The sequence below is a fragment of the Dasypus novemcinctus genome, chromosome 9, assembly GCF_030445035.2.
Source record: "Dasypus novemcinctus isolate mDasNov1 chromosome 9, mDasNov1.1.hap2, whole genome shotgun sequence".
In the NCBI taxonomy this organism is placed as follows: domain Eukaryota; kingdom Metazoa; phylum Chordata; class Mammalia; order Cingulata; family Dasypodidae; genus Dasypus; species Dasypus novemcinctus.
In genome coordinates this window covers 103,495,584-103,520,366 of record NC_080681.1, presented here as the reverse complement: position 1 = coordinate 103,520,366, position 24,783 = coordinate 103,495,584, and the positions used below count along the sequence as shown (strand labels likewise).

The window sequence follows — 24,783 nt, the reverse complement described above, 5'->3', positions numbered from 1 at the left end:
GGGTCTCTGCCACTTACTCCTGGGGTGGGGCTGGGGTGATCTGCCAGGAACTGACCCACTCGCTCCTTCTGGCCTCCTTAGCTGGGGGCCACGGATTGGGCCTCCCGGGGGAGTGATGAGTCACCCAGCAGGGCGGCTGTGGGGGCCTGTGGCCCAAGACAGGTTGCTAGGAGTCAGTAGAGCTTGAAGGGTGGATGGATGGAGGTGGGGAAGGACTGAAAGCGAGGCCCTAGTCCGAGGAGAAACAAGCAGTCCTACTGTGAGTTGTCCCACCTATCCCTCTAACTGCCTTCGGAAACAGGCACTATTATACTCTCATTTTACGACTGGGGAAACTGAGGCTCAGGGACGTGAAGCGAATTGCCCAAGGTTCTTTATGCAATCATTATCATTCATCATTCAGTTTGCCTCGAGCCCAAGCCCCTCGCCAAGCGCTAGGGAATCCGCGGTGACCACCTCCCAACCTCTACCCTCAGAGGTGACAGTGCTGTAAGGTCACGCCTTGGCCTCGTCGGAACTCGAACCCAGGTCTCATCGTTTCCAAACCTTCGCTTTGGACCAGAACACGAGCCCGGGTCAGAGTCCGGATGGAGCGGTTCGCGTGGCCGCCGGCACTCCCGCGCCGCCCCTGCCCTCCCCCGGCCCCGCCCGCGCACCTGCCCCAGGTGTGCCCCGGGAGGCCCGAGCGCCGCCGGAAAGCGTCGAGCGGCTTCGGCAGGTGGGGCGGGGCCGGGGCGGGGCCGGGGCGGGCCCGGGGCGGGCCCGGGGCGGGGCCAGGCGCGGAGCCGAGTCCCGGGGAGCCCGAGGCCCGCGCCCCGCGCCGGGTGCCCGCCGCGCCGCCGCCATGGGCGCCTGCCTGGGGGCCTGCTCCCTGCTCAGCTGCGTGAGTCCCGCCCGCGCCCCCGTGCCCCGCACTTCTTTCTTGTCTTCTTCCCCCAAGTAGTTTCTTCTTTTTCTTTCCACCAAACTTGTCTTTCTGGGTCCGCACCCCGCTTCTTCGCCCCTCGGGCCCCGTCCCCCTCTCGGCACCCCCGGACCCCTTCCCTGCAATTCTCAACCCGCCCACGTCCCGGGCAATTCGTGTCTGGGGCTGGGGTGGCCGCGGGGGAGGGGTGAGGTGCGCCCGGGGGCCTCCAACAACTGGGGAGACCGAGGTCCAGCGCCCGAGGTGGGGATGGGGGAGCGCCGCGCGCCCCGCCCCGCCGCGGCCCCACCTCGCCTCACTTGGAGTCCTCCGGGTGCCGGGTGCGACTCTTCGCCGGGCGCTTTGTGTGGCCTACCTGGTCCCCGCCCTCCCTGCTCCTGTGTCCTCTCTGTCTCGGTCTGCCCGTCGGTCTGTCCTCTCACTGCCCATAGGTAATTGTGGGATCGTCTGTCGCTGTCCATCGGTCCCTTCCACTGCCTTTGTCTATCCAGGGCTCCCGTCTGTCTTTGTCTGCCCCTACAGTTAGGGGGCTGTCGGGCAGCCCACCAGCTGTCTGTCTCTGTGAGAACTGGTGTCTGCCTCGCTCAGTCTGACTCGCTAACTTCCGGGCATTCTCCCAGAGAGCCCCGACCTTTCCATCTGGGCCCCAGAGCTGAGATGGGGGTGGGGAGGGAGGGGCAGCGGGCCTTTCTCAGCCACCCCTGAGTGAGGTGGGTGCCACTTGCCAGTGACCTCCTGAACCAAACGCAGGGTTGGGAGATCAGGAATTGGGTGGGGAGTGGGGGGACTGGAAGAGGGGGAGTGCCTGGTCACCTGGGGTGGAGGCTTGTTTGGGGGCTGCTGCCAGCCTAGGGGAGGGGCTGGGAGGCCCCTTCTCTTTCCCCTTTTCCCAGCCTCCCAGCCGGGTCTCCTTTCCGTCTTCCCCTCATGAAATCTTTCTGAGGTTCATTCAGGCAGCCGCCTCCCCCTCTGGCCCCACACAAAGAGGAGCAGGGAGGGAGAGGGGCGCCTGGTGGCTGCTGAGTCCTGGACTTGCTTTCCTTTGTCCCTGCTCTGTGTGCGTGTGTTCGGGTGGGGTGTGGGGGCAGGGAGCTAGGGGTCTAGAGATTCATTTAGCCATTTTCTGGGAATGGGGAAGCTGGGGAGGGGGCTCCTGGACCAGTCTCTGTCCTCTCGGGGCCTCTATTTCCCCATCTGTGAAGTCCATGCGTGTGCACAGATGTACTGGAGGAAGAGCCAGAGCTGGCCCCTGAGAGCCCGCCCTGCCCAGGTGAAACATTTTGGGCTGGGTCTGCGGCCAGGAAGGGCTTGCTTCCTGGTGAGGGAGGGAAGCTTCCTCTGAGTGACCAGCTTTCTACCTGGGTGAGTCAGGTGAGGCCAGTCCCGCCTGGGCTGGCCTGGGGGTGGGGCGTGGTGAGGGGAGACCTGCCAATCCCCGGGGCCTCCACCTCTCCATCTGTCTGTTGGGGCAATAGCAGCAGCTTCCTCCCCGGGCTGCTGTGAAGATTCAGGGGGATAGGGCAGCTCCTGGCATATTGCGAGCGCTCCTCCACGGGAGCTATTGTTATCATCCTCCAGGAGAGTGGCGGGTGGAACATTCCCTGTGGAGATAGGCAAAGGCAAGCCCTGGGCTGCGTCAGAGACTCCCACCCACCCTGCGCCCCACAGTGCTGAGACCAGCCTGCTCAACAGAGGGGTTAGCTGACTTGCCTGTGGCTGCACAGGGAAGGGATAGGGAACTGCAGGTCAGGATTAAAATCTGATTTCCTGGTCCAGGCCTCTACCACATCTTCCTCCCATCCCCACATCCCGATGGCTTAGGAACAGGGCTGGCCTGGGTCGGGCTGGGAGGTAACTTAGAATCGAATGTCCACAAAGGAACTGCCCTTCTTTGAGTGTCCCCCCTTGGAGTACTGGCCTCCAACATTTCCTGAGGACCTACTGTGTGCGACTCTGGACTGGGTTCTCCCTGCAGCCCTGTGACATAGTTAGCATCCCCATTTCACAGGTAGCTTGACCAACAATAGGCCCCACTTACTGCGTCCTCACTGCAGGCCCAGCCCTCCTGGCCCCAGAGCTGTCGGCATTGGCACAGAGCCAGCACTGTAGAATGCACTTTACAAACACGCTTCCATTTAACCCTCACGATGACCCCAAAGGGCAGTTGGTATCACTCCCATGTCAAACACAAGCAAACCGGGTCAGAGGGAAGGTGACTTTCCTAACAGTAGTAAGTGGTGCAGTTGGGCATTGCCAGACACAAAGAACTGTTTGATTGGAGATTTGCACCCCAGGTGTGAAGTTCTAATGGAAGGTTCCCCAGGCTGCTTCAGGGGCAGCACTTTGGGATGCACAGGTCAGTGGGGAGACATTTTTTTAGAGCAGTTGTAGGTTTACAGAAAACTCATGCAGAAAGTACAAAGTTCCCGTATTACCCCCTCCCACATACACAGTTTTCCCGATTATTAACATTTTGCATTAGTGAAGTACCTTGGTTACAGTTGGTGAGCCAATATTATTATAATTATATTCTCAATTCAAGTCCATAGGTTACATTAGGCTTCATTCTTTGTGCTGTTCGGTTCTGTGTTTTTGCTTTTTAATTTTTAGCGTGGTAACGTATCTACAACATAAAACTTCCCATTGTAACCACCTTCCAGTATAAAATTCGGTGGTGTTAATTACACTCACAATGCTGTGCTACCATCACCACCATCCATTACCAAAACTTCCGTGGGGAAGACTTTTGTACCCAGTGCCCCGTCTGCGTGGGCCCGTTGTGCCTCTGAATCAGCGTTTGTATTAGGCGGGAGGCGAAGCCTGCCCTGGCTGGGGAGATAAGGTGAAGCCACAGGGTGGTTGAGTCACCAGGCAAACCAGCACATGGTGAGCTGGGCTGTCAGCAAACACTTAGGGGGCCTTCTGTCTGTCCCCCCAGGAAGTGGGAGAGGCCTCTGGGTCAGACCCAACAGGCTCAAATCCTGGCCTGGCCCCTTCTCAGCTGTGTGACCGTAGGCACGTAGCCTCTGGGCCTCCGCCTGCTTGTGTGTGTAGTGGCAGTACCAGTGGTGCCTGCCTCTCAGACTTGCAAGGATTAAGTGGGACAGTCCACGTAGCATGAAGCTGGTGTGCACGACCACTCCGTGAACAGCCCAGAGAGGCAAATTGTTCGAGAGCACACGGAAGAAGTGGTGAAGCCAGTGGAGTGCGGGACTGTCTGACCGTAGAGCCTGGGCTCTGAGCCACTTCACTGTCCTGACCTGGGAGCCCATTTTACAGATGAGGAAACTGAGTCCCACAGAGGGGAGAAGAGACATGCCTCAAGTTTTACTGTCAGTGAGAGGCGGCGCTGGGACTGGGGCCTACATTTTCTGCATGGCCCTGGGGAAGTGTGTTTAAGTAGTTTGAGCGGACCTTCTCTCCTGCACTTTATCTTATCTTCGGTGGTCCAGCCAGTTCGGGGGTGGTTCACGAAGTCTGCAAGGTGCCTCCCATTCTTGCCTGGCCCAGTTAGTTTTAGACAGTTGTAAACAACTTTAAATTATGGTCCAGCCCTCTGAGTGGTTCAGAGAACATGTGTCCCTGGCCCTATGGGCAACTGAGAGAGTGCGAACGACTGTGTAGTCTGGTCCCACCGTGCCCAGCTGCTCGCGGCCCAGAGCTGTCCTTGGGAGGGCCTCTTACTTGCTACCATTTCACGGTAACATGAAAGTGGTCAGCGGCCTTCCAGGTGATTCTTCCTTGGAGAAAGGCTGGGCCGAATGAAAGGCAAGGAGCCTCGTATCTCTAAGACTCTAAGACCCGGGGCTTTTAAGTTCTGTGAGTTCTCTTTCTGAGAACCGGGACTGAGATTCAGCCGCTGTCAGGCATTGTGGTGCTTTTCCGTGGCTGCCTCTTCCCGCTACTGTGTTTGGCAGGCAGGGCTAAGCCGGGAGGGAGAGTGACTGTAATCTTAGCGCTCAAGCAGTTTAATAGTCTGCCTTGGCCATTAACCTGTCACAAGCATTTGTCCCTGTGGCTCATGGTCTAGTGACTTGCATCTTTCCCTCGATCTCATTCCAGGGAGTGAATGGACTGTCGCTGTCCCCAGCTATTGGGCGTTTAGATTATTTTGCAGTTTCCTGAGAGCCTAAAGTTTGCACCTACTTTAGTTTTTTTCTTTATTTAAAATTTTAATTTTGGGGCGTGGATGTGGCTCAAGTAGTTGATTTCCTGCTTCCCACATGGGAGGTCCTGGGTACTGTTCCCAGTGCCTCCTGAAAAAAACCGAAAACAAACAAGCAAAACAAATGGAAAAACCGGGGGAGCCGATGTGGCTCAGTGGTTGAGTGCTGGCTTCCCCATATGAGGTCCTGGGTTCAATTCCTGGCCTCCAGGACCTCAAAAAAAATTTTTTTTTTAAAATTCTTTATACTTATAAAATTACCTTATCGAGGTATAATTTATTTATAATATTTATATATTATTTATAATAAAGTGCTTCCATGTTAAGTACATCTGCCCCTTCTGGCAAAGAGTTCCCTATTATGGAAGCACCATGAGGTACTAATGGACATTTAGTTATTTTCACTTTCCTCCTATTATTTCCCTGTTAGAAACAGTGCTGCGATGAACTCCGTGCATGTGTGTTTGCATGTGTCTTGCTCCCAGAGCTGGTATTTCCGTAGGAAGAGGTTCCTGTAGGAGCCGTCCCCGGAGGTGGAGCGGCGGCATCCAAGTGTGTGGCGGTTTCTGCGCGCTCCGCTCCCCCACCCCTCTGAAAGCAGACGTAGCGGGGCTGGTGTGTGTTCTCTTCCTGACCTAGTCTCCCTGGCCGCCAGCCAGGCTCTTGGAAATCCAGAGGTTTCAGGTATCGCGAACGCTTGGATTTTGGTCTCCAAGAACCAGAGTGAATTGAAAGGCCCCCTGACTGCAGCTGGGCAGCTTTTCCTGCGTCTCAAATGTCCCAAGTTGCAATGGTAACAAGCCAGAGTCAGGGCCTGGCCTGGGCACGTGGTGACCGGTTCTTGGGAGCCGTCAGCGGGCAGCAGGCTGGGGAGTGGTGCGGCCTGCGCCCTGGCACGGACAGGCCTGAGACGGGGCCCTCGCGCCCCAGCTTCCTTTCTGCAAGACCTTGGTCCCATCACCTCTGTGAGCCTCAGTGGGTCTAAAGTGCCCCGCAGTGCTGGGCTTTGTAGTGGTAGCTGTTTTAGTTTGCTAAGCCGCCTAAAGCAGATACCATCACATGCATTGGATTTAGCCATGGGAACCTTAGTTTACGAGCTTACACTTTTGCAGCCATGAAACTGTCCAAATCCGGGCGTCATCAGTGAAGCTTTCTCTCTGAAGACCGGCTGTCACGTGGCAAGGCACACGGCAGCATCTGCTGGTTTCTCCCTTCTTTTCCGGGTTTCATTGATTTCAGCTTCTTGCTTTCGTGGCTTTCTCTCTCTCTCTCTGCTGAATTTCATTCTTTTATAAAGGACTCCAGTAAGAGGATTTTGGCCTCGGCCCCCACCCCTGGAATGAGGTGGGCCACATCTTAAGATCCTACTCACCGAAGTTCCTACTTACAGTGGGTGTACACTCACAGGGATGGATTAATTTAAGAACATACTTTTCTGGGGGTACACACAGCTTCAAACCACCACAGAAGCTATCACTATTCCTTGAGCCCCAGCACTGCTATTAACTTGCTGTGTGACATCTGACATGTTTCTTAACCTCTCTGGCCTCCGTTTCCTCATCTATAAAATGGGAATCTACTCCGTCTGATAGCCAGAATGCTCTTAATGATTCATAACACACTCTTCTGGCCTTTGCCTATCTCCTACCCTCCCAGTGGTGGCCCTGGATAGGAGGCAGGCCTTGGGTGGGGACTGCAAGATGCAACCAGAAGTTGCTGGAGGGGCGGGCTCTTTTGATTTGGACCATGAGGGATAACTTCATCCTGCAAGCATTTCATTCAGCATCGCTGCTGTGCTTGAATTTGTGGGTAATGGAGAGATGGGCAAGAAGGAGGCCCCTGGGGCATTTCCAGTCTGGGGGAAGGAAGTTGAGAAAGCAGCTACACCTCCAGCCGGAGTGTGCTTACGTCTCGTGACCAGGCCAGAGAGAAGGCCCCGCGGAGCGAGGGCTCCTCTTCCCTGCTCTCCACAAGCTGGTCTTGAAATGTAGGCGTATTCTTGTCTCCCCTGGCTGAACACTTCTGAGTGGCTGCCCTTGCTCTCACGATGAAACCGGGGACCTGCCCATGGCTTCCGGGCCCCAGGGGTCTGGCCCGGGCCAGCCTGTCCAGCCTCCCTGCTCGCCGCCTGCTCATGAAGCTTTGGCTGCTAGGACCTTCTGCCTTCTTGCGGTCTCCTCGCCTGGGCTGGCGGGCGCCTTCCTGCTCCTCAGCCCTCAGCTACAGCAGCGCTTCTTTAGGGGGGTCCTCCCTGACCCTCCACTCCCCAGTCTAAACGAGGACATGCCAGTCACCCCCGGCAGCGTGCACCTTTTCTTCTTAGTGCTCCCCATGATGTGTGCAATTATCTGTGTAGTCTTTCTTCCCGTGGAAGCCCTGGGAGGGCAGGGCCAGTGGCTCTTGCTCCCCAGACTCCTAAATACCTGGGCGAGAAGTTGGGGCTCTGTGGGCAGGTGAGCAGTTTCCCAGATGTCTCTGGCTGGGGGTCCGGCCCCTCCAAGGCTGGGCGGTGGAGCCTGCTCAGAGAGGACACTCTGCTTTAGGACTGCAGCCTAGTGGAGGGCGGCGTGGGCAGAGGGTCAAGGAGGGGAAAGGGTCAGCCTGGCTCCTGCTGCCCAAAGCTGGTAAGGCCCAGAGTGAGGAGACGTACCTGCCGCTCACAGTTCTCCGCTGCATCCGTTCAGCAGATGTCCATTTTATGCTTGCTGTAGCTCGAGGTCTTAACGTGTGTCTGGTGCTATGCCAAGCACTTTACGTTCATTCAGTAGATATGTATCGAGCTCCTACTATGTGCCAGGTACTTTCCAGTTTCTGGGACTATCACAGTGAACAAAACAGACAAAACCCCCTGCCCCCATGGAGTTCACATGCTCGAAAGGGGAGACAGACAAACACAGATAAAGTATCTCGGATGACAGTAAGTCCTATGGAGAAAAGTTAGGCTGGGAAGGGGAAGAGGTAGCCTGAAGGGGTTGCCAATTTAAAATTCGTAATTTCATCCTCACAGCTGCCCCGTGAGAAGTGTTATCATTCCCATTTTACAGAGGAGGAAACTGAGGTTCAGAGAGGTTGAGGGAGTTGTCCAGGGTCACACAGCTAATCAGCAACAGAGCTGGACTTCTGATTTTCTTTCTTTACCATTTTGCCTCCTGCTAAATAAAAAACTGCAGGACGCCAGCTCGCTCTCACTGCAACAATAGTTTATCACCAGACATAGATCAGGGTTTGAATCTGGCTTCTGCTGCTTAGGGTTCTGTGCCTCTCTGAGGCCTGGTGTCCTCAGCTTGAGAGCGAGTGAGTGAGTCTGGGGAAGTGGCCAGCACGGTACAGGTGGGTCTGGAGATACTGAACGGGCAGGTGGCAGGTGCGCGCCTTGGGCAGGGGAGGGGAGAGGAGGCGGAGAGTAGAGGTGGCCGCCCCCCCCCCCCCCCCCCGCAGGCGTCCTGCCTCTGCGGCTCCGCCCCCTGCGTCCTGTGCGGCTGCTGCCCCTCCAGCCGCAACTCCACGGTCAGCCGCCTGCTCTTCACGGCCTTCCTCTTCCTGGGGGTGCTGGTGTCCGTCGTCATGCTCAGCCCCGGCGTGGAGAGCCAGCTCCACAAGGTGAGCGGCGGCAGGGCCGGGCGCGCCGCGAGGGCGTCTCAGGCTGGAGGGTCGAGGGTGGCTGAGCGGGAAGGGGTGGGCACCCCAGGCCCGAGGTTCGCCCGGGGCTGTCTCCTCACGCGGAGAGGAGGCCTTGAGCCTCCCGGGGAAGGTCTTGTTTCCCATAAACCACGGGCCCCTGGGAAAGTCTCGTGGCCCTCGTGGCCCCAGGCGCTGGGTGCTGGCCCCAGGCGATTGCTGACGCCCAGCCGGGGGCTCGAGGGTCTTTCCTTCCTCCCCACTTCTCATGGGCTGGGCCGGGGCCCTCACATTTCAGGGTGTTTAAGGTGTGAATCGCCTGGGGGCTTGTTAGACCCCCGCCTTGGAGGCTCTGCTTCTGGGGCCAGGGGCGCTGGACTGTTCTCCTCCGCCACCGCAGGTGATTCTGGTGTAGGTGAGGGTGGAGAGCGCTTGGGGAGCCTGGGTTTAGGAAGTCCCAGGATGTGGGGAAATAATAGTGACAGAAACACCGACAGGGTGTAGGGACACATCAGAGGGGAGGCGGGCTGCGCCCTTCCCGGCGCGGGTGCTCCGCGAGGGGCCGGCCCTCCAGGAGGCTCCGTCTGTCTCCGCAGCTGCCCTGGGTGTGTGAGGAGGGGCCCGGGACCCCCGCCGCCCTGCAGGGCCACGTCGACTGCGGCGCCCTGCTGGGCCACCGCGCCGCCTACCGCATGGGCTTCGCCTCGGCAGCCTTTTTCTGCCTGTTCATGGTGCTCATGATCCGCGTGCGCAGCAGTCGGGACCCGCGCGCCGCCATCCAGAACGGGTGAGGGAGGGGCCCGCTGCTCCCGGGGCTCCCCCTCCTCGGTCTGCTTCCAGGGACCCCCAGACCCTCCCTGCAGCCGCAGGAGCCGCTGTGGCCAGGAAGGGGCGGCAGCGACTTGCCTAGAAACAGCCCTTTCAAGACCCAGCTGGGACCAGGATCCCCGCGACGCCCCTCCCTTGCCCCTCGGGGGTGGGCTTAGGAGCACGACAGACCTGCCCCCATCAGGCCTCACGTCCCCGGTGTCTGCTCTTTGGATGAGGGGTTGCTGGGGGCCAGGCCAGCTCTGGCCTCCGGGTCCCCCTCACCCCCCCAGCTCGGTTCCCTCCTCCGTCCCTCTCCCTTCCCTGCCACAGGTTTTGGTTCTTTAAGTTCCTGGTCCTCGTGGGCATCACCGTGGGTGCCTTCTACATCCCTGATGGCTCCTTCTCCCACGGTAGGCGGCTTGGGGGGGTGGGAGGAGAAGGGGCTGTGGGGGGTGGGGTGGGGCCTTGAGCCCTGGGAGCATCGGCGGGGGCTGCTCTTACTCTGGCCACAGACCCCAGCTACTGGCTGGGTCCTCACTTTCCCCCCCGAGGCAGCACCCTGCCACTGGCCACATGGCCTTTGGGTGATTTGAGGGCAATTTTGGGGGGCCACCCTCACCCCTGACCATGCCCTGCCGTACTGTTTGTAGCTCTGAGCACGGCTGGGGCTCCCTGCGGACAGGCACTTTGCTTCTTCCCGGGGTTCCCACCGCCAGGCATGGCACAGGCGATTATTGAATGAATGAATGTGTGTGAGATAGACAGGGGAGAGTGCCCGCCCCAGGAGGCCTGGAGAGGCCCCAGGCCCTGTCGGGGGCCCTGCTGTGCCCCCTCCACCCCCAAGCCACGCCGACCCTCCTGGCCTCACTGCCCTCTCCCTGCCCCAGTCTGGTTCTACTTCGGCGTCGCGGGCTCCCTCCTCTTCACCGTCATCCAGCTGGTGCTGCTCATCGACTTCGCGCACTCCTGGAACCAGCGGTGGCTAGGCAGGGCCGAGGAGCGGGACTCCCGGGCCTGGTACGCAGGTCAGTGCACTGTGCTGGGCCGAAGCCTGGAGGGCGTTGGGGGCAGGAGTTGAACCTCCGGGGCAGAGGGAGGGATGGGGGCAGCTGGTTCCGGGGCATCTTTGGGGCTCAGAGGAGGGCTGAGCTGAGAGGCCCTGGGCTGGGCCGGTTCAGAGGCTCCTGTGGAAGGGGCCACGCAGGCGGTGGGGGGGGGCACATCGGGCCCTCTCGATGGGGCCCAGGTGGCACCGAAACCCCGGGGCAGAGGTCCCTGTTCAAGTCTTCCCGAGTTTTTCTGAACAAATACAAAATAAACGCTCGTGTAGGTGCTGGTTTGGTTCTAAGACTCTGGTACCTGCCGAGCCACCTCTGCTAGAGAGAGCCGGTCTTCCTTACTGAGGTCGGTGTTCTTGCTGGACCTGACTGTGTTGTGGTCACTGTGCTGTTTTTATGGTTGTTCATTTATAGCAAGTGACTCCTTTTAGCTCAGGAGTTACGTGGGTGGGCAGGTGTCAGCAGGTGTGAGGTTAGGAAACACCGATGCCGTTCCTGGGACGAGAGGGGCAGGCTGGCCCCGCAGGACCCTCGAGGGCGCCTCCCGCCCCCTGTGCCTCACCGCCTCCCTCCCGCCCCAGGCCTCTTCTTCTTCACCCTCCTCTTCTACACGCTGTCCATCGCGGCCGTGGTGCTGCTGTTCCTCTACTACACGCAGCCCAGCGCCTGCACCGAGGGCAAGGCCTTCATCAGCCTCAACCTCGTCCTCTGTGTGTGCCTCTCCATCGTTGCCGTCCTGCCCAAGGTCCAGGTGAGCCTGCCTGGCCCCTCGGTGTGCGGGACCCCCTCGGGGAGCCACGAGCCCGGTGGCAGGGCGCGCGGTCACGGGGGCCTGGGTTGGGCGTGGGCTCCCGTGTCAGCCTGCGCTCACACATGTGTGCTGGGGGCCTTGGGGAGGTGTCTTAACTGCTCTGTGCCTCTCCTCGCATGTAAAATGGGGATAATACTACTATCTGGAGTATTTTCAGGATTGAGAGAGTATTTGCAAAGCACTTAAAAGAGTGCCTGGCATATAGATGCCAGCCAGACATCAGCTATTACTATCATTATTGTTGTCAGTATTGTTTTCATGAGAATCAGGAGAAATCCGGGAGAGGTATGCAGTGATGATTCCTAGCACCTTGAATAATGGTGCTGGAAGGTGTAGTCCCGTCCTTCCCAGTCAGTGGTCCTCAAACCATCTGGGGCAATGGGCGGGGGCCCTAAACCCATTGTCTGTTGTTCAGGGAAAAAACCTTGCAAGTCAGTGGCACTTCACAGTTTGGAATCCCAGTCTATTGGGGGGGGGGCGGTTCAAAGATAGCTTAGGGAGTCTTTGGGGGTCCTTGGCAGGAAGCTTGGAGATCTCTCTTCTGGTTAGAGCCTCCATTTCTCAGTAAGACTATTGAAACCCAAAGAGGGTGATATCTGTCCCAGGTCACACAGCTACCAGGTTCATTCAGCAAAGACCCTCTTGAACTCCTGCAGTGTGCCGGCTCTCTTTTTGATGTCGGGGATATAGCTGTGAAGAGGACAAATGATAGGCTAATGACTGATGGCATCTATCCTGTCTGTCACGTCATTTTATCCTCACATCATCTCCCCCGCTTTATAAATGCAGAGGCTTAGAAAAGTAAAGAACTTGCCTGAGGTCACCAGCCAATAAGGGGTGGAGCTGGATTTGAATCCAGGCCTGCTGGCCCCAGCCTGCGCTTCATCAGAGTCTGGATGCGTATTTTCAAGTATAGGTGTAGTGAGGGTGGGGTGGGTAAGCAATAGGGGAGGACGACAGATGAGGCATAACAAATGCTATGTGGAAAGTAAGGGGCTGTGGGCTCAAGGGTGGGTGGGGTGGGCCAGGCAGGGGCGGCTGCCACCAGGATTGTCAGGACCTCCCTGGGAGTCTTCTTTGCGGGGAGGCCTGAATACTAGAGGGGCTGCCCGTGGACATATGGGGGAGAAAAGTGCTAGCAGCAGCACAGCAAGCGCAAAGGCCCTGAGGTGGGAAAGGGTGGGTGGTTCTAAGGACAAGAGCAGCCCTTGTCCTGGAATATCGTCAGCAGGGAGGAGGCGGGGCCCATGGGTAGGGTACAAAGCGGGGCAAATCAGGGAGGCTTTTCAGGGTGTGGCGAGAAGCTGCCTTGGACAGTTTCCGCAGGGGAGGAAGTGGAGTACTTTGAGAGGGTGTTAGGAGAAAGATTTAGAGCTGCACCTTTGGGTGGGCAAGGTGGTCGGTGGGTGGCCTGGTTGGTGTGTTTTCTCTGAAGGGTGGCGGCGGGGCGGGTGTTTCCGAGTCCCCGGCTTGGGAGTGAGTGCTGGGTGGGCTGGGTGGCCCTGGCCTGGCCGGGGCCTCACCGTGCGCCTGCTCTTGCTAGGAGGCCCAGCCCAACTCGGGACTGCTGCAGGCCTCGACCGTCACACTCTACACGGTGTTCGTCACCTGGCTGGCGCTGTCCAATGTCCCGGGTGAGTACAGGCCCAGGCTCCGAGAGCCTGACCTTGACCCTGGGCCCTCAGCAGCCCGCTGGAGAGGACCTGGGGACCTTCACAGGTGTCAGACACCCCAGCTCCTGCCCCGTCTAAGACAGTCCTTCAGGGAGACGCGAGGGCGCTGTGTTCCTGGAGCGCTTTGTCGTTTTGTCTGTGCGCCCTGTCTGGCTAGACCGCCTCTTGGTTGTATGTGTGTCTGTCAGTTGGGCCGGCTCTCCACCCTCCTCAGGGCTCCTGGCTACTGAGACCTGGCATTCCTGGGCCGAGGGTGACTGTGCTCCCACCCCCAGACCAGAAGTGCAACCCCCACCTGCTGACCCCCCTGGGCAACGAGACCGCCCCGGCGGGCCCCGAGGGCCACGGCACCCAGTGGTGGGGCGCGCCGAGCATCGCGGGGCTCGTCGTCTTCATCCTGTGCACGCTCTTCATCAGGTGCGGCAGGGGCTGGGCTCGGGGGAGGGATCGTCACTGGCATGGGGGGCGCGTAGGCACCCGATCGCCCAGCTGAAGATGCCCTCAGCATATCCAATTCCCGCATTGTGCTGGCGGGGAAACCGAGTCCCTCGGAGAGCACACTGAGTGGTCAGGTGGGCCTAGAAGTCAGGGCCCTCCCTGCCTCCTGGCCCAGGGTCCTCTCCTGTGCGCCCGGCCACTGTTCCCAGCTCTGAGTTGGGTACCTGCAGCTGTGGGGGCAGGATAAGAACCTCAGGTGGGGCCAGTGGGTCCAGGCTCTGTCACTCATTGCTGTGTGGCCTTGAGGCAAGTGGCTTAACCTCTCTGGACTTCAGGTTCCTCCTCCATAAAAAGAAGACCAGACCCTCTATTGCCCAGTGTGGTTGTGACAGTGCAATCTCACCTGAGAGATGGCAGTCTCACACTTATGATCACACAGCAACTTTTTATTTTTCTTCATTAAAAAAAAGTTACTGAAGTATATCATTCATATAGCACCATATATAAACAAAAGAGTAGAGTAAAAGTTGTGAACTTACCAAGCAAATATGCATAACATACAGGGCTCCCATCCATCACCCACCATCAATATTTTGCATTGGTGTGAAGCATTTGTTATGAATTGTGAAAACACCACTAACTATAGTCCATCTCTTACATTAAGTGTGTTTTTCTCTCAACCCGCCCTATTGTTATTATTTTTAAAGATTTGTTTTATTTATTTATTTCCCCCCCTCCCTCCATTGTCTGCTGTCTGTGCCCACTCGCTGTGAGTTCTTCTGTGTCTGCCTGTATTCTCATTAGGCGGCTCTAGGAACCGATTCTGGGACCTTCAGGAGTGGGAGAGAGGCGATCTTTCTCTTGCACCACCTCACCTCTCTGTTTTGCTATGTCTTCTTGTTTTCTCTCCTTTGTCTCTTGTTGCGTCGTCTTGCTGCACCAGCTCTCCGCGTTGGCCGGCACTCCTGCATGGGGCAGCATTCCGCGTTGGTCAGCACTCCTGCGTGGGGCAGCATTCCGCGTGGGCCTGCTCACCATGCGGACCAGCTTGCCTTCACCAGGAGGCCTTGGGCTTCGAACCCTGGACCCTCCGTATGGTAGACGGATGCACTCTCAGTTGAGCCACATCCGCTTCTCATGTGCTCCTGGCTTTATGTTTAGGTCTTTGATCCATTTTGAGTTGATTTTTGTACAGGAAGTGAGATAGGGCGTCCTCTTATTCTTCTGGTTGTGGATATCCAGTTATCCCAGTGCTGTTTGTTGAAGAAGCTATTCTGTCCCAGAACAGTGGAATTGATAGGCGGGTCTATTTCTGAACTCTCAGTTCAATTCCATTGATCAGTATGTCTAGCTTTACGACAATACCATGCTGTTTTGACCACCGTAGCCTAATAATACACTTCAGTGTCAGGAAGTATGAGTACTCTGACTTTACTCTTTTTTTTTAAGGATGTTTTTGGCTATTCGGGACCCCTTTCCTTTCCAAATAAATTTGCTAATTGACTTTTCTATTTCTGTAAAGTAGGCTGTTGGAATTTTGATTGTGATTGCACTGAATCTATAAATGAGTTTGGGTAGAACTGACATCTTCACAATGTTTAGTCTTCTAATTCGTGAACACGAAATATCTTTCCATTTGTTTAGGTCTTCTTTGATTTCTTTTAGCGTTGTTTTGTAGTTTTATAAATACAGACCCTTCACATTCCTGGTTAAAGTAGTTCCTAGATATTTGAGTCTTTTTGTTTCTATTGTTAATAGATTTTTTCCTTGATTTCCTCCTCAGCTTGCTCATTATTACTATATAGAAACACTACTGATTTTTGCCTGTTAATCTTGTACCCTGCCACTTTGCTGAACTCATTTATTAACTCTAATAGATTTGTTGTAGATATTTCTGAATTTTCTAAATATAGGATTGTGTCATCTGCCAACAGTGAGAGTTGTACTTCCTATTTTCAAATTTGGATGCCTTTTATTTCTTCTTCTTCCCTAATTGCTCTAGCTAGAACTTGTTGAATAGCACAGTGTTGAGTAACGGTGGCGACAGTGGGCATCCTTGTCTTGTTCCTGATCTTACAGGGAGAGTTTTCAGTCATTCCCCACTGAGTACAATGTTGGCTGTGGGGTTTTCATGTATGCCTTTGTTATGTTGAGGAACTTCCCTTCTATATCTGTCTTTTGAAGTGTTTTTATCGAGAAAGGAGGCTGGATTTTGTTAAATGACTTTTCTGCATCAATTGAGATGATCATGTGTTTTTTCTTTTGGTATGTTAGTGTGGTATATTAGACTAATTGAATTTCTTACGTTAAACCACCCTTTGCATACCAGGAATAAAATCCACTTGATTGTGGTGTATAATTCTTTTAATATGCAGTTGGATTTGATTTGCAAGTATTTTGTTAAGAATTTTTGCATCTGTGTTCATTAGAGAGATTGATCTGCACTTTTCTTGTAGTATCTTTATCTGGCTTTGGTATTAGGCCTCACAAAATGGTTGGCCTCACAAAATGTGTTGGATGATTTTCCCTCCTTTTCAATTTTTTGGAAGAGTGTAAACAGGATTAGTATTAATTCTTCTCAAAATGTTTGTTAAAATTCACCCGTGAAGCCACCTGGTCCTGGACTTTTCTTTATTGGAAGATTTTTGATGACTGATTCAGTCTCTTTAGTTGTGGTTGGTTTGTTGAGTTCCTGTAGTTCTTGTAGGGCCAATTTAGTTGTTTGTGCATTTCTAGGAATTTGACCATTTCATCTAGGTTGTCTAATTTGTTGGCATACAGTTTCTCATAATATCCTCTTATGATCCTTTTTATTTCTGCAAGGCAGTTGTAATGTTCCCCCTTTCATTCCTGCTGTTATTTGCACCTTCCTTTTTTTTTTTCCTTTGTTAGTCTAGCTAAGGATTTGTTAATTTTATTGATCTTCTCAAAGAACCAGCTGTTGGTTTTGTTGATTTTCTCTACTGTATTTTTGTTTTCAATTTCATTTATTTCTGCTTGAATCTTTTTCTTTCTTTCTTTTAGTTTGCTTTGGGATTGGTTTGCTGTTCTTTTTCTGGTTTCTCCAATTGTTCAGTTAGGTCTGGGATTTCAGCTCTTTCTTCTTTTTTTAATATAGGCATTTAGGGCTATAAATTTCTCTCTCAGCACTGCCTTTGCTGTATCCCATAAATTTTGGAAGTGGTGTTCTCATTTTCATTTGTCTCAGGATAGCTACTAATTTCTCTTGCAGTTTTTTCTTTGACCTACTGATTATTTAGAGTATATTGTTTAGCCTCCATATATTTGCAAATTTTCCCCTTTCTCATCTATTATTGATTTCTAACTTCATTAAATTATGATCTGATGTATAATTTAACTCTTCTGAAATTTATTGAGAGCTGTTTTGTGGTGCAACATGTGGTCTGTCCTGGAGAAAGATCCATGAGTACTTCAGAAGAATGTATAACTTGCTGATTTGGGGTGCAGTGTTCTATATATGTCTGTTAAGTCTAGCTCATTTATCATGTTGTTCAAGTTCTCTGTTTCTATGCTGATCTCTCTAGTTGTTCTATCTAATATGAGTGGTGTGTTGAGGTCTCCAGCTATTATTGTAGACATGTCTATTTTTCTCTTCAGTTTTCCAGAGTTTGACTCATGTATTTTGGAGCACCCTGGTTAGGTGCATAGATATATTTATGACCATTATATCTTCCTGGTGGATTGTCCCTTTTATAATATATATAGCTTTCTACACCTCATCACTTTTTTTGCATTTAAAGTCCATTTTGTCTGATACCAGCATAGCTACTCCACTCTCTTTTGGTTACTAATTATGTGAAATATCTTTTTCAGACCTTTCACTTTCAGTCTGTTTGTATCCTTGGACCTATGGTGAGTCTCCTGCAGACAGCATAAGGATGGATCATGTTTTCTTATTCATTCTGTTAGCCTCTGTCTCTTGATTGGGGAGTTTAATCCATTCACATTCAGTGTTATTACTGTAAAGGCATTATTGACTTCAACCATCTTATTCTTTGGCTTTCATATGCCATATCTTATTTTTATCTATCTTTTTATCCTTTTGGTTACCCTTCCTGATAGTCTTCACTTCTACACTCTCTTCCAACCCTCTCTTTCCTGTCTTTTCTTTTCTGGCTTCAGAACTCCCTTTAGCATTTCCTGCAGAGCTGGATTCTTGTTTATGAACTTTCTTAGTTTATCTGTGAATATTTTAAACTCACTATAATATTTGAAGAACAGTTTTGCCAGATAAAGAGTTCTTAGATGGCAGTTTTTCACTTTCATTACCTTAATTATATCATATAAAAGCCTTCTTACCTCTATGGTTTCTGAAGAGAAATCTACATTAAATCTTACTAGACATCCCTTGTATGTAATGTTTTGCTTCTCCCTTGTTGCTTTCAAAATTTTCTCTTTATCTTTGGCATGTGGCGTTCTGAATATTTTGTGTCTTTGGGTAGATCTATTTGAATTTATTCTAACTGGAGAACACTGTGCTTCCTGGACACATATATTCATGTCTTTCATAAGAATTGGGGAACATTGATTTTCTCAAATACTCTTCAACCCTTTTATCCTTCTCTTTTCCTTCTGGAGTTCCCATTACACATATGTTGGTATGCTTCCTGCTATCACTCAACTCCCTGAACCCCTGCTTAAGTTTTTCAAGTCTTTTCTCTCTTTTCAATTTCAGCTGTTCTATCCTCTATGTCATTGGTTCATTCTTCCATGATTTCAAATCTGTTGTATGTCTCTATTGTATTTTTTATCTCGTGTATTGTCTTCCATTCCCATAATCTCTGTTATTTTTTTATTCTCCCAGTGCCTTCTTTTTTTTTTTTTCTTTTTTGATGTACCAGGGGCTGGGAAATGAACCCAGGACCTTATATGTGGGAAACCAGCACTCAACCACTGAGCCATGTCAGCTTCCCAGAGGTGGTTTTTTTTACTTGTTTTGCTTGTTGTTTGTTGGTTTTTCAGGAGGCACTGGGAACCAAATCTAGGACCTCTCATTTGAGAGGTGGGTTCTCACCACTTGAGTCACATCTGCTCCCAGTCCAGAGTCTTCTTAATGTCTTTTACTTCTTTAGTCATGTTGTCCTTCAACTCCATGATTTGATTTAGGAGATTTGTATAAACATCTTTGATTAGTTGTTTCAAGTCCTATGTCTTGTCTGGAGCTTTGATTTGTTCCTTTGCCTGAATCATAGCTTCATTTTTTTTTTTAGTATGGCTTGTAATTTTTGCTGATGTTTAGACAACTGATTATGATCCTGAGTTTACTCTGATGTTCAATTTCTGCCTCTTGCCCATGAATTTAAGTAGCTGTATAGTACCACTCTTTTTTGATTCTTGGTTCAACTTATTCTAGGTATTTAGGATTGCCCCTGTATCCAGGGCTAAGGACCCATTAATGGGTTTCAGGCCAGTTTCCAAGGTCCTCGGAGAGGGGGATGGTAAAGGCACCAAATTGTCTCTCTTATTTATTTCTTACTTTTTCCCTTGCATGCACTTTCCTGGTCTGCCAGCAGGTGACACTCTTTGACAGACCTCTCAGCTCAGGCCCCAAACAGGGGTTGAATGTAGTTACTTTACCCTACCCTCCAGGCAGTGCAGAAGCAGTGTCCTCATGGCGGGCCAAGCCTCACAAACTACTTTCTCAGAAGCTCTTCTTCTCCCTTGGCCGGCTGCACCTTCCCTCCCTCTGTGTCCTCAGCAACTAGCCAGGGCAGTACGGAGGATTTTGAAAAGGCAAATTATCTTTAGCTCCCTGCCAGCTTTCAGGACAAACAATGTTATATGGGCTCACCCAGCCTGGAAGTGTGCGACCCCTACAATTTAGCAGACCAAATTTGCTGGCCAAAATTTGAATTTGCCAGATCCTCCCTCTCCTCTTTCTTGAGGAAGAGGACCCTTGCAGCCCCCTCAGTCTGTAGCCACCTGCCAGGGGTCTGAGGATCCAGTGCTGTTTGCTCCGAAGGTGGGGGATGGGTGCCAGCAGCTGCTGCTACAACTTTACTCATGGGATTTTTCCAGCCAGCCAAGACTCCTTTCCTTTGCCCCTCTCTATATTGGGCTATCTCTCATCTAGCCTTCCCCTGGGGTCCTAAGTCCTATAACAGTTTTCTAGGCAGTTTCTGCCTGTCCTCTAGCTATTTTTCTGGGAGAGAAGTGAGCCTTCTGCTTCTCTAGTTCTCCGTCTTCCCAAAACTTCTTTTTAAAGGGACATCTTAGTGAGTGTTTATCAGTTGGATGCTACAGCCAGCCTGCCTAGGGTGAACCTGGCACTGCCACTTACTAGCATTATGATCTTGGGCAAATACATAATCTCAGTGCCTCAGTTTCCTTATCTGACAATAAATGGTTATAAAAATAACCCCTACTTGATTGGGTTGTTGGAGGGTTGTAGATGAGTTAATATGTGTAACGCACTCAGTAAGGAATGTGACAAGTAGTAGGTGCTTTTGTTTGCTATCATTTCAAGTCCCTGTGAACATTTGTACAACTGGGTGGCTGTGAGTGGCTGATTTGCAAGGATTGCTGATTATAATATTCAGTATAATTATTGTTTACACTGAATCTGACAGACCTGTGGTTTGCTGCCTCGTGGCCAGCATTTCCCCAGATCCCTCTTTCTTTGTCTCCCCTTTATTCCCTAGAGGGGATTTTGGCTCTGCTCCTTTGCTCTGCCCCACTCACACATCTCGGGCACTGTCTCTTTTCCTAAGAGCAGCATACCCGCCTCTGGGCCCCTGGGCCACAGCATTCTTGGACTGTTTCACATTGTTTTGTTGCATTTGGGCCTTTTTCAAACCATTTTCTCCAAGTCAAGACTATGCAGTTCACAGACATCACTTTTCTGTCACCTCATTTGATGCCTTTTTCAGCCTGGAAAGGCTCGTTTTAGCTCCATTTTACAGATGAGGAAACCGAGACTCAGGGAGGAGCAGCCACGTGTCCGAGACTCTGAGCATACAGGGGCCGTGGAGCTTCAGCACACTTTTCCTGAACTCCTTGTTCTCTGCCTCCCCGTCCCCACCCAGACACGCTAGCTGCACCTCCTGATGCTTCTCATCTTCACGTCCTCCTGGCCTGTGTCACGGGGCAGCCCCTCTGGGGCGCTATGGGAGCCTGTCTGTTCTCAGCACCCTTCTGGACACAAAGGAAGCGAGAAGCACGAGCAGCTCTGTGAGGGCAGGGCCCACTGCTGGCTCTTCCCCCAGCTCGAGTCCGCCTCGACCTGGATCTGGGCTCCTGTACAGTGGATGTTAGGAAATGCTTGGTGACGGCATGCAGGACTGGGCAGAAGGGTCCATGAAGCTCAGCAGGGGTGATTAATTGATGGGTGGGGCTGGGATTCAGGCCTCCTTCCTTTAAAAAAAAAGTAAGATTACTTTTAAAAATTGTATATCTCAATTGGTTTTTTAAAATTTAATATGTTTTTTATTTAATATATTTAATAGTGTTTGCTGTATTTAATTTTTTTATATTTAATAGTTTGCTATATTTAATTTCTTTTTATATTTAATATATTTAATAGTGTTTGCTATATTTAATTTCTTATTTTTTATATTTAATATATTTAATAGTGTTTGCTATATTTAATTTCTTATTTTTTTGTCTTTATTTATTGTTTTTAATGTTACATTAAAAAAATATGAGGTCCCCATATACTCCCTACCCACACCCCTCACCCCACTCCTCCCATATCAACAACTTTCATTGCATTTGGTGAATACATTTTTGAGTGCTGCACCACGTGGATAATGGTTTACATTATAGTTTACACTTTCTCCCAGTCCACCCAGTGGGCCATGGGAAAACATACAATGTATTGGTTACTTTTAAAAGCATCAAGAACTCATTATAGAAAAGCAATGTCATAAAGCCATTATTATCATTATCATTTCTTAGTATAAACATGAAGGAAGGGGAAATAACTGGTAAAAGATCAAACAGGAAAGCAAAATTAATAGCCAATTGGCATTATTAATTAACATAATTAATATATTATGGTGCTTGACAATAGTTGATATCCAATAAATGTTCATTAGTAAATGAACATCAAGATATTAAGGATGCTTTATTTGGTTTTTTTTTTTTTTAGATTTCTCAGGGCTTTATTGTTTTTTTATTATCTTTTTTTTTTTTAAAAACTTACATAGATCACACAAAACTTTATTTGGTTTATACTCTATGCCAGGCACAGTGCTCAGAGCTTTATGTCCATTATTTCATTTCATCTTCCACTTAGTTCTCCTAGCAACTCTGTAAGGGAGGTTTCATTATCCCTGATTTTACAAATGAGGAATTAGGGGCTCAGAGAGGTTAAGCATCTTGCCCAAGATCACACAGGGAGTGGGACTAGAGTTGGGAGTCCAAGCAATTGGTCATCTCCTGGGCCCAGGGCATAACCACCAGTCCCTGACTCCTGAGGCACTGGGACCTTCCATACCTAGCGTTGTTATGACCAATGCCATGGCTCGCGAGACCCCTGCCTCCTCCACCTGGCCCTCTCCAGCAGCGACAGCGCTGCCCGCCTGAGCCCTCACCGCTCCCGCCCCCCTCCACCCTGCAGCCTGCGCTCCTCGGACCACCGGCAGGTGAACAGCCTGATGCAGACGGAGGAGAGCCCACCCATGCTGGAGGCCTCGCCGCAGCAGGTGGAGGCCTGCGACGGCCGGGCCTTCGACAATGAGCAGGACGGCGTCACCTACAGCTACTCCTTCTTCCACTTCTGCCTGGTGCTGGCCTCCCTGCACGTCATGATGACGCTCACCAACTGGTACAGGTGCGCGCCGCCGCGGGCCTGGCGGAGCCGGAGTGCCCGGGCGCCCGTGCCCCACAGCCCCTCCTCCTCTGGCCCATCGCCGCTTTTTTCCCTGATGCCTGAGCAAGGTTTGGGGGTGGGGACGACTGCCTAGGACCCTCCGTAGAGCTTGTGCCATCCGTGCCCCGGTCTCCCCGTGGGTGCCTTACCTGCTCAACCCCGGCCCTTTCACCCGGGACCTGAAAGGTGGAGCTCACGGATGTGGGGTGGGGCCTGGCAGGACAGACTGGTCTCACGGGGTGGAGAGGGTGATTTGGAGCACAGGGCACTCAGGGTTCATGGCTGGAGGGCTAGGATGTGGCTGTGGAGGTTGGGGTCAAAGTCGCAGCATCAAGAGTAGAGGTCATGAGATCAAGGGCTGGGGTCATGGAGAGTCGTGAATTTGGTCATTTGGTTAGAATTGTGGTTAGGTGGCCATAAAGCCAGGACTAAAGTGCCAAGGTCAAGACTAAGGTCAGGGTAACAAGGTCAGGGGCCAGGCTTGGCGTCTTAGGATCAAGGGTCAGAATTGAGCTCAGGGTATCAGGACTGTGGTCATAAGGTCAAGGGTCAGGACCGGGTCACAGGATCAAGAGTCAGAATCAAGGTTAGAGGTCAGGATTAAGTTCAGGAGCTCCGGAGTCACAAGGGCCAGGGTGTCAAGGTCGAGGGTCGGACATGTCAGAGGGAGGGACTAGGGTTACAGGGTCAAGAGCAGAACTGAAGTCAGGGGTCCCTGCCGGGGTCGTAAGGACCGAGGTCACGAGACTGGGGGCTGGCTCATGGGGTTGCTGGTGTGTTCTAGACCTGGCGAGACGCAGAAGACGGCCAGCCCGTGGACGGCGGTGTGGGTGAAGGTCTGCGCCAGCTGGGCGGGGCTGCTGCTCTACCTGTGGACCCTGGTAGCCCCCGTCCTCCTGCCCAACCGCGACTTCAGCTGAGCAGGGCGGCCGCTGCCGGCCCGCGCCTCGGGGCTCAGTGCCAGGCGCCCCCGCGCCCCTCGGCCAGGCCGCCGCTGCCCGCCCCCCCCCGGGGCGCGCCCCTCCCTGGTGCCTTCGGGGTGGAAGAGAATCAGGCTCACGCCTGCGCCCGCCTTCCCACCATCCCACCCCACGGAGCCTCTGCCTTCTCCTGGCCCTGGTTGCCCACTCAACCTCTTGGGATAGAAGGACCCCCCTGTCCTTGTCCTCGGGCTCCCCAGGAGAGGGGGCTGAAGGAGAGGCCCTCTTCGAATGTGGGGAGCACTTGCCATGATGGGGTGCCCAGCACTGAGGCCCGGTGTTCCCGACCTGGCCCCCCAGGGCACCCCGCCCCCTTCCTGGGTTGTGCCTTACTGAGTCTCTAAGACTTTGCTCAATAAACAAGCCAGTGCACGTGCCTTCCCATATTCTGTGCCCCACTCACCCTGGGGCCCGGGGCCGGGGAGGGGCTCCATCCCATCTGGGCCGGGCCAGTGTGGTCTGGGGCTGGAAACGGGACAGGGGAAGGGGCCAGGCCACAAGAGGCCTCGAGGGCCCGGCAGAGGAGCGGGGACTGTTCCCTGGGGCACGGGGAGCCTGCTGCTGGGGGTGGGGGGCTTGGGGGTGGTATAGAGCGGGGAGGGGTGGACCAGGGCTTCGGAAAGATCCCTCCAGGGTAAGAAAGTGGGAGCGTAGAGGCAGTGGACTGGGGGAGGCCGGGTGTCCATGGAGGGAGAGGCAGGCCGGTGCTGCCCCAGGCCCTGTGGCCTCTGTCCTGCCCCCAGGGCCCTGTGGAGGGACTCACCACCCCCCTCTCCTTCCTCCTGCAAGAGTCACTGGTCCCTGCTCTGGGCTGGGCACCCGGGGAAGGCGAAGAAGAATCCTACTGAGCCCCGGGTGCTGTGGGAAGCAGCGTGTGCTCTGGGGTCGGCCGGGCTGGCGTGAATCAGCCGCACCGCAGGCTGTGGGGCTCCTGGGGGGCCCTTCACCTCTCTGGGCCCAGGTTCCTCATTCATTGTGCGAGAACGAAACTGGGGCTCAGGGAGTAATGTCAGCGCCCGCCTCCGAAAGCGCACAGTGAAGGGAGGGGACCCAGACTGGACGCGGCGGGGATGCTTGCAGGCCACTCCCCTACCAGGTGTAGCAAGTGTGTCAGCCTCACCGGGGCTTGTGGGGTGCTGGCGTGCGGTGGCCGGGACACATTGCTCAGGAATTCCTGGGACCTGGGGGAGAGTCAGGGATGCAGCCTGCACAGGGGCCTGTGGGGCCACCAAGGAGGCCCTGACGTGGGTTGGACTTCAGGGCAGACACCCTGGAGAAGTAGGAGCCAGCCAGGTCAAGAGGACAAAAATGCCCAAGGCAGAGGGAGCAGCACGTGAGCAGGAGAGGGTGCAGGGCTTGAGGACCACTGTGCAAGGAGGCTGGGGTGCCAGGAGGCTGGGGTGCAAGGAGGCAGGGGTGCCAGAGGCTGGGATGCCAGGAGGCAGGGGTGCCAGGAGGCTGGGGTGCCAGGA

The 24,783-nt window shown here is 53.3% G+C and overlaps 1 protein-coding gene across 1 annotated transcript; it reads left to right on the top strand.

Moving 5' to 3' along the window:
- The first annotated feature begins 789 nt into the window (after positions 1-789).
- SERINC2 (serine incorporator 2) lies at positions 790-23,683 on the top strand. The gene is made up of 10 exons (XM_004465735.3): positions 790-883; positions 8,529-8,690; positions 9,305-9,495; positions 9,849-9,928; positions 10,406-10,543; positions 11,158-11,327; positions 12,931-13,021; positions 13,336-13,477; positions 22,080-22,292; positions 23,116-23,683. The coding sequence occupies exons 1-10, from the start codon at positions 845-847 to the stop codon at positions 23,249-23,251; spliced, it is 1,362 nt and encodes a 453-aa protein (XP_004465792.1). The 5' UTR covers positions 790-844; the 3' UTR covers positions 23,252-23,683.
- The last annotated feature ends 1,100 nt before the right edge of the window (positions 23,684-24,783 follow it).

Excerpts from the sequence above, each read along its gene's own strand:
- SERINC2 (XM_004465735.3), top strand. The coding sequence starts at position 845 with ATGGGCGCCTGCCTGGGGGCCTGCTCCCTGCTCAGCTGC. Across the intron at positions 8,691-9,304 it reads TGGAGAGCCAGCTCCACAAG|CTGCCCTGGGTGTGTGAGGA; the intron begins GTGAGCGGCGGC and ends CTGTCTCCGCAG. Across the intron at positions 13,022-13,335 it reads GGCGCTGTCCAATGTCCCGG|ACCAGAAGTGCAACCCCCAC; the intron begins GTGAGTACAGGC and ends TCCCACCCCCAG.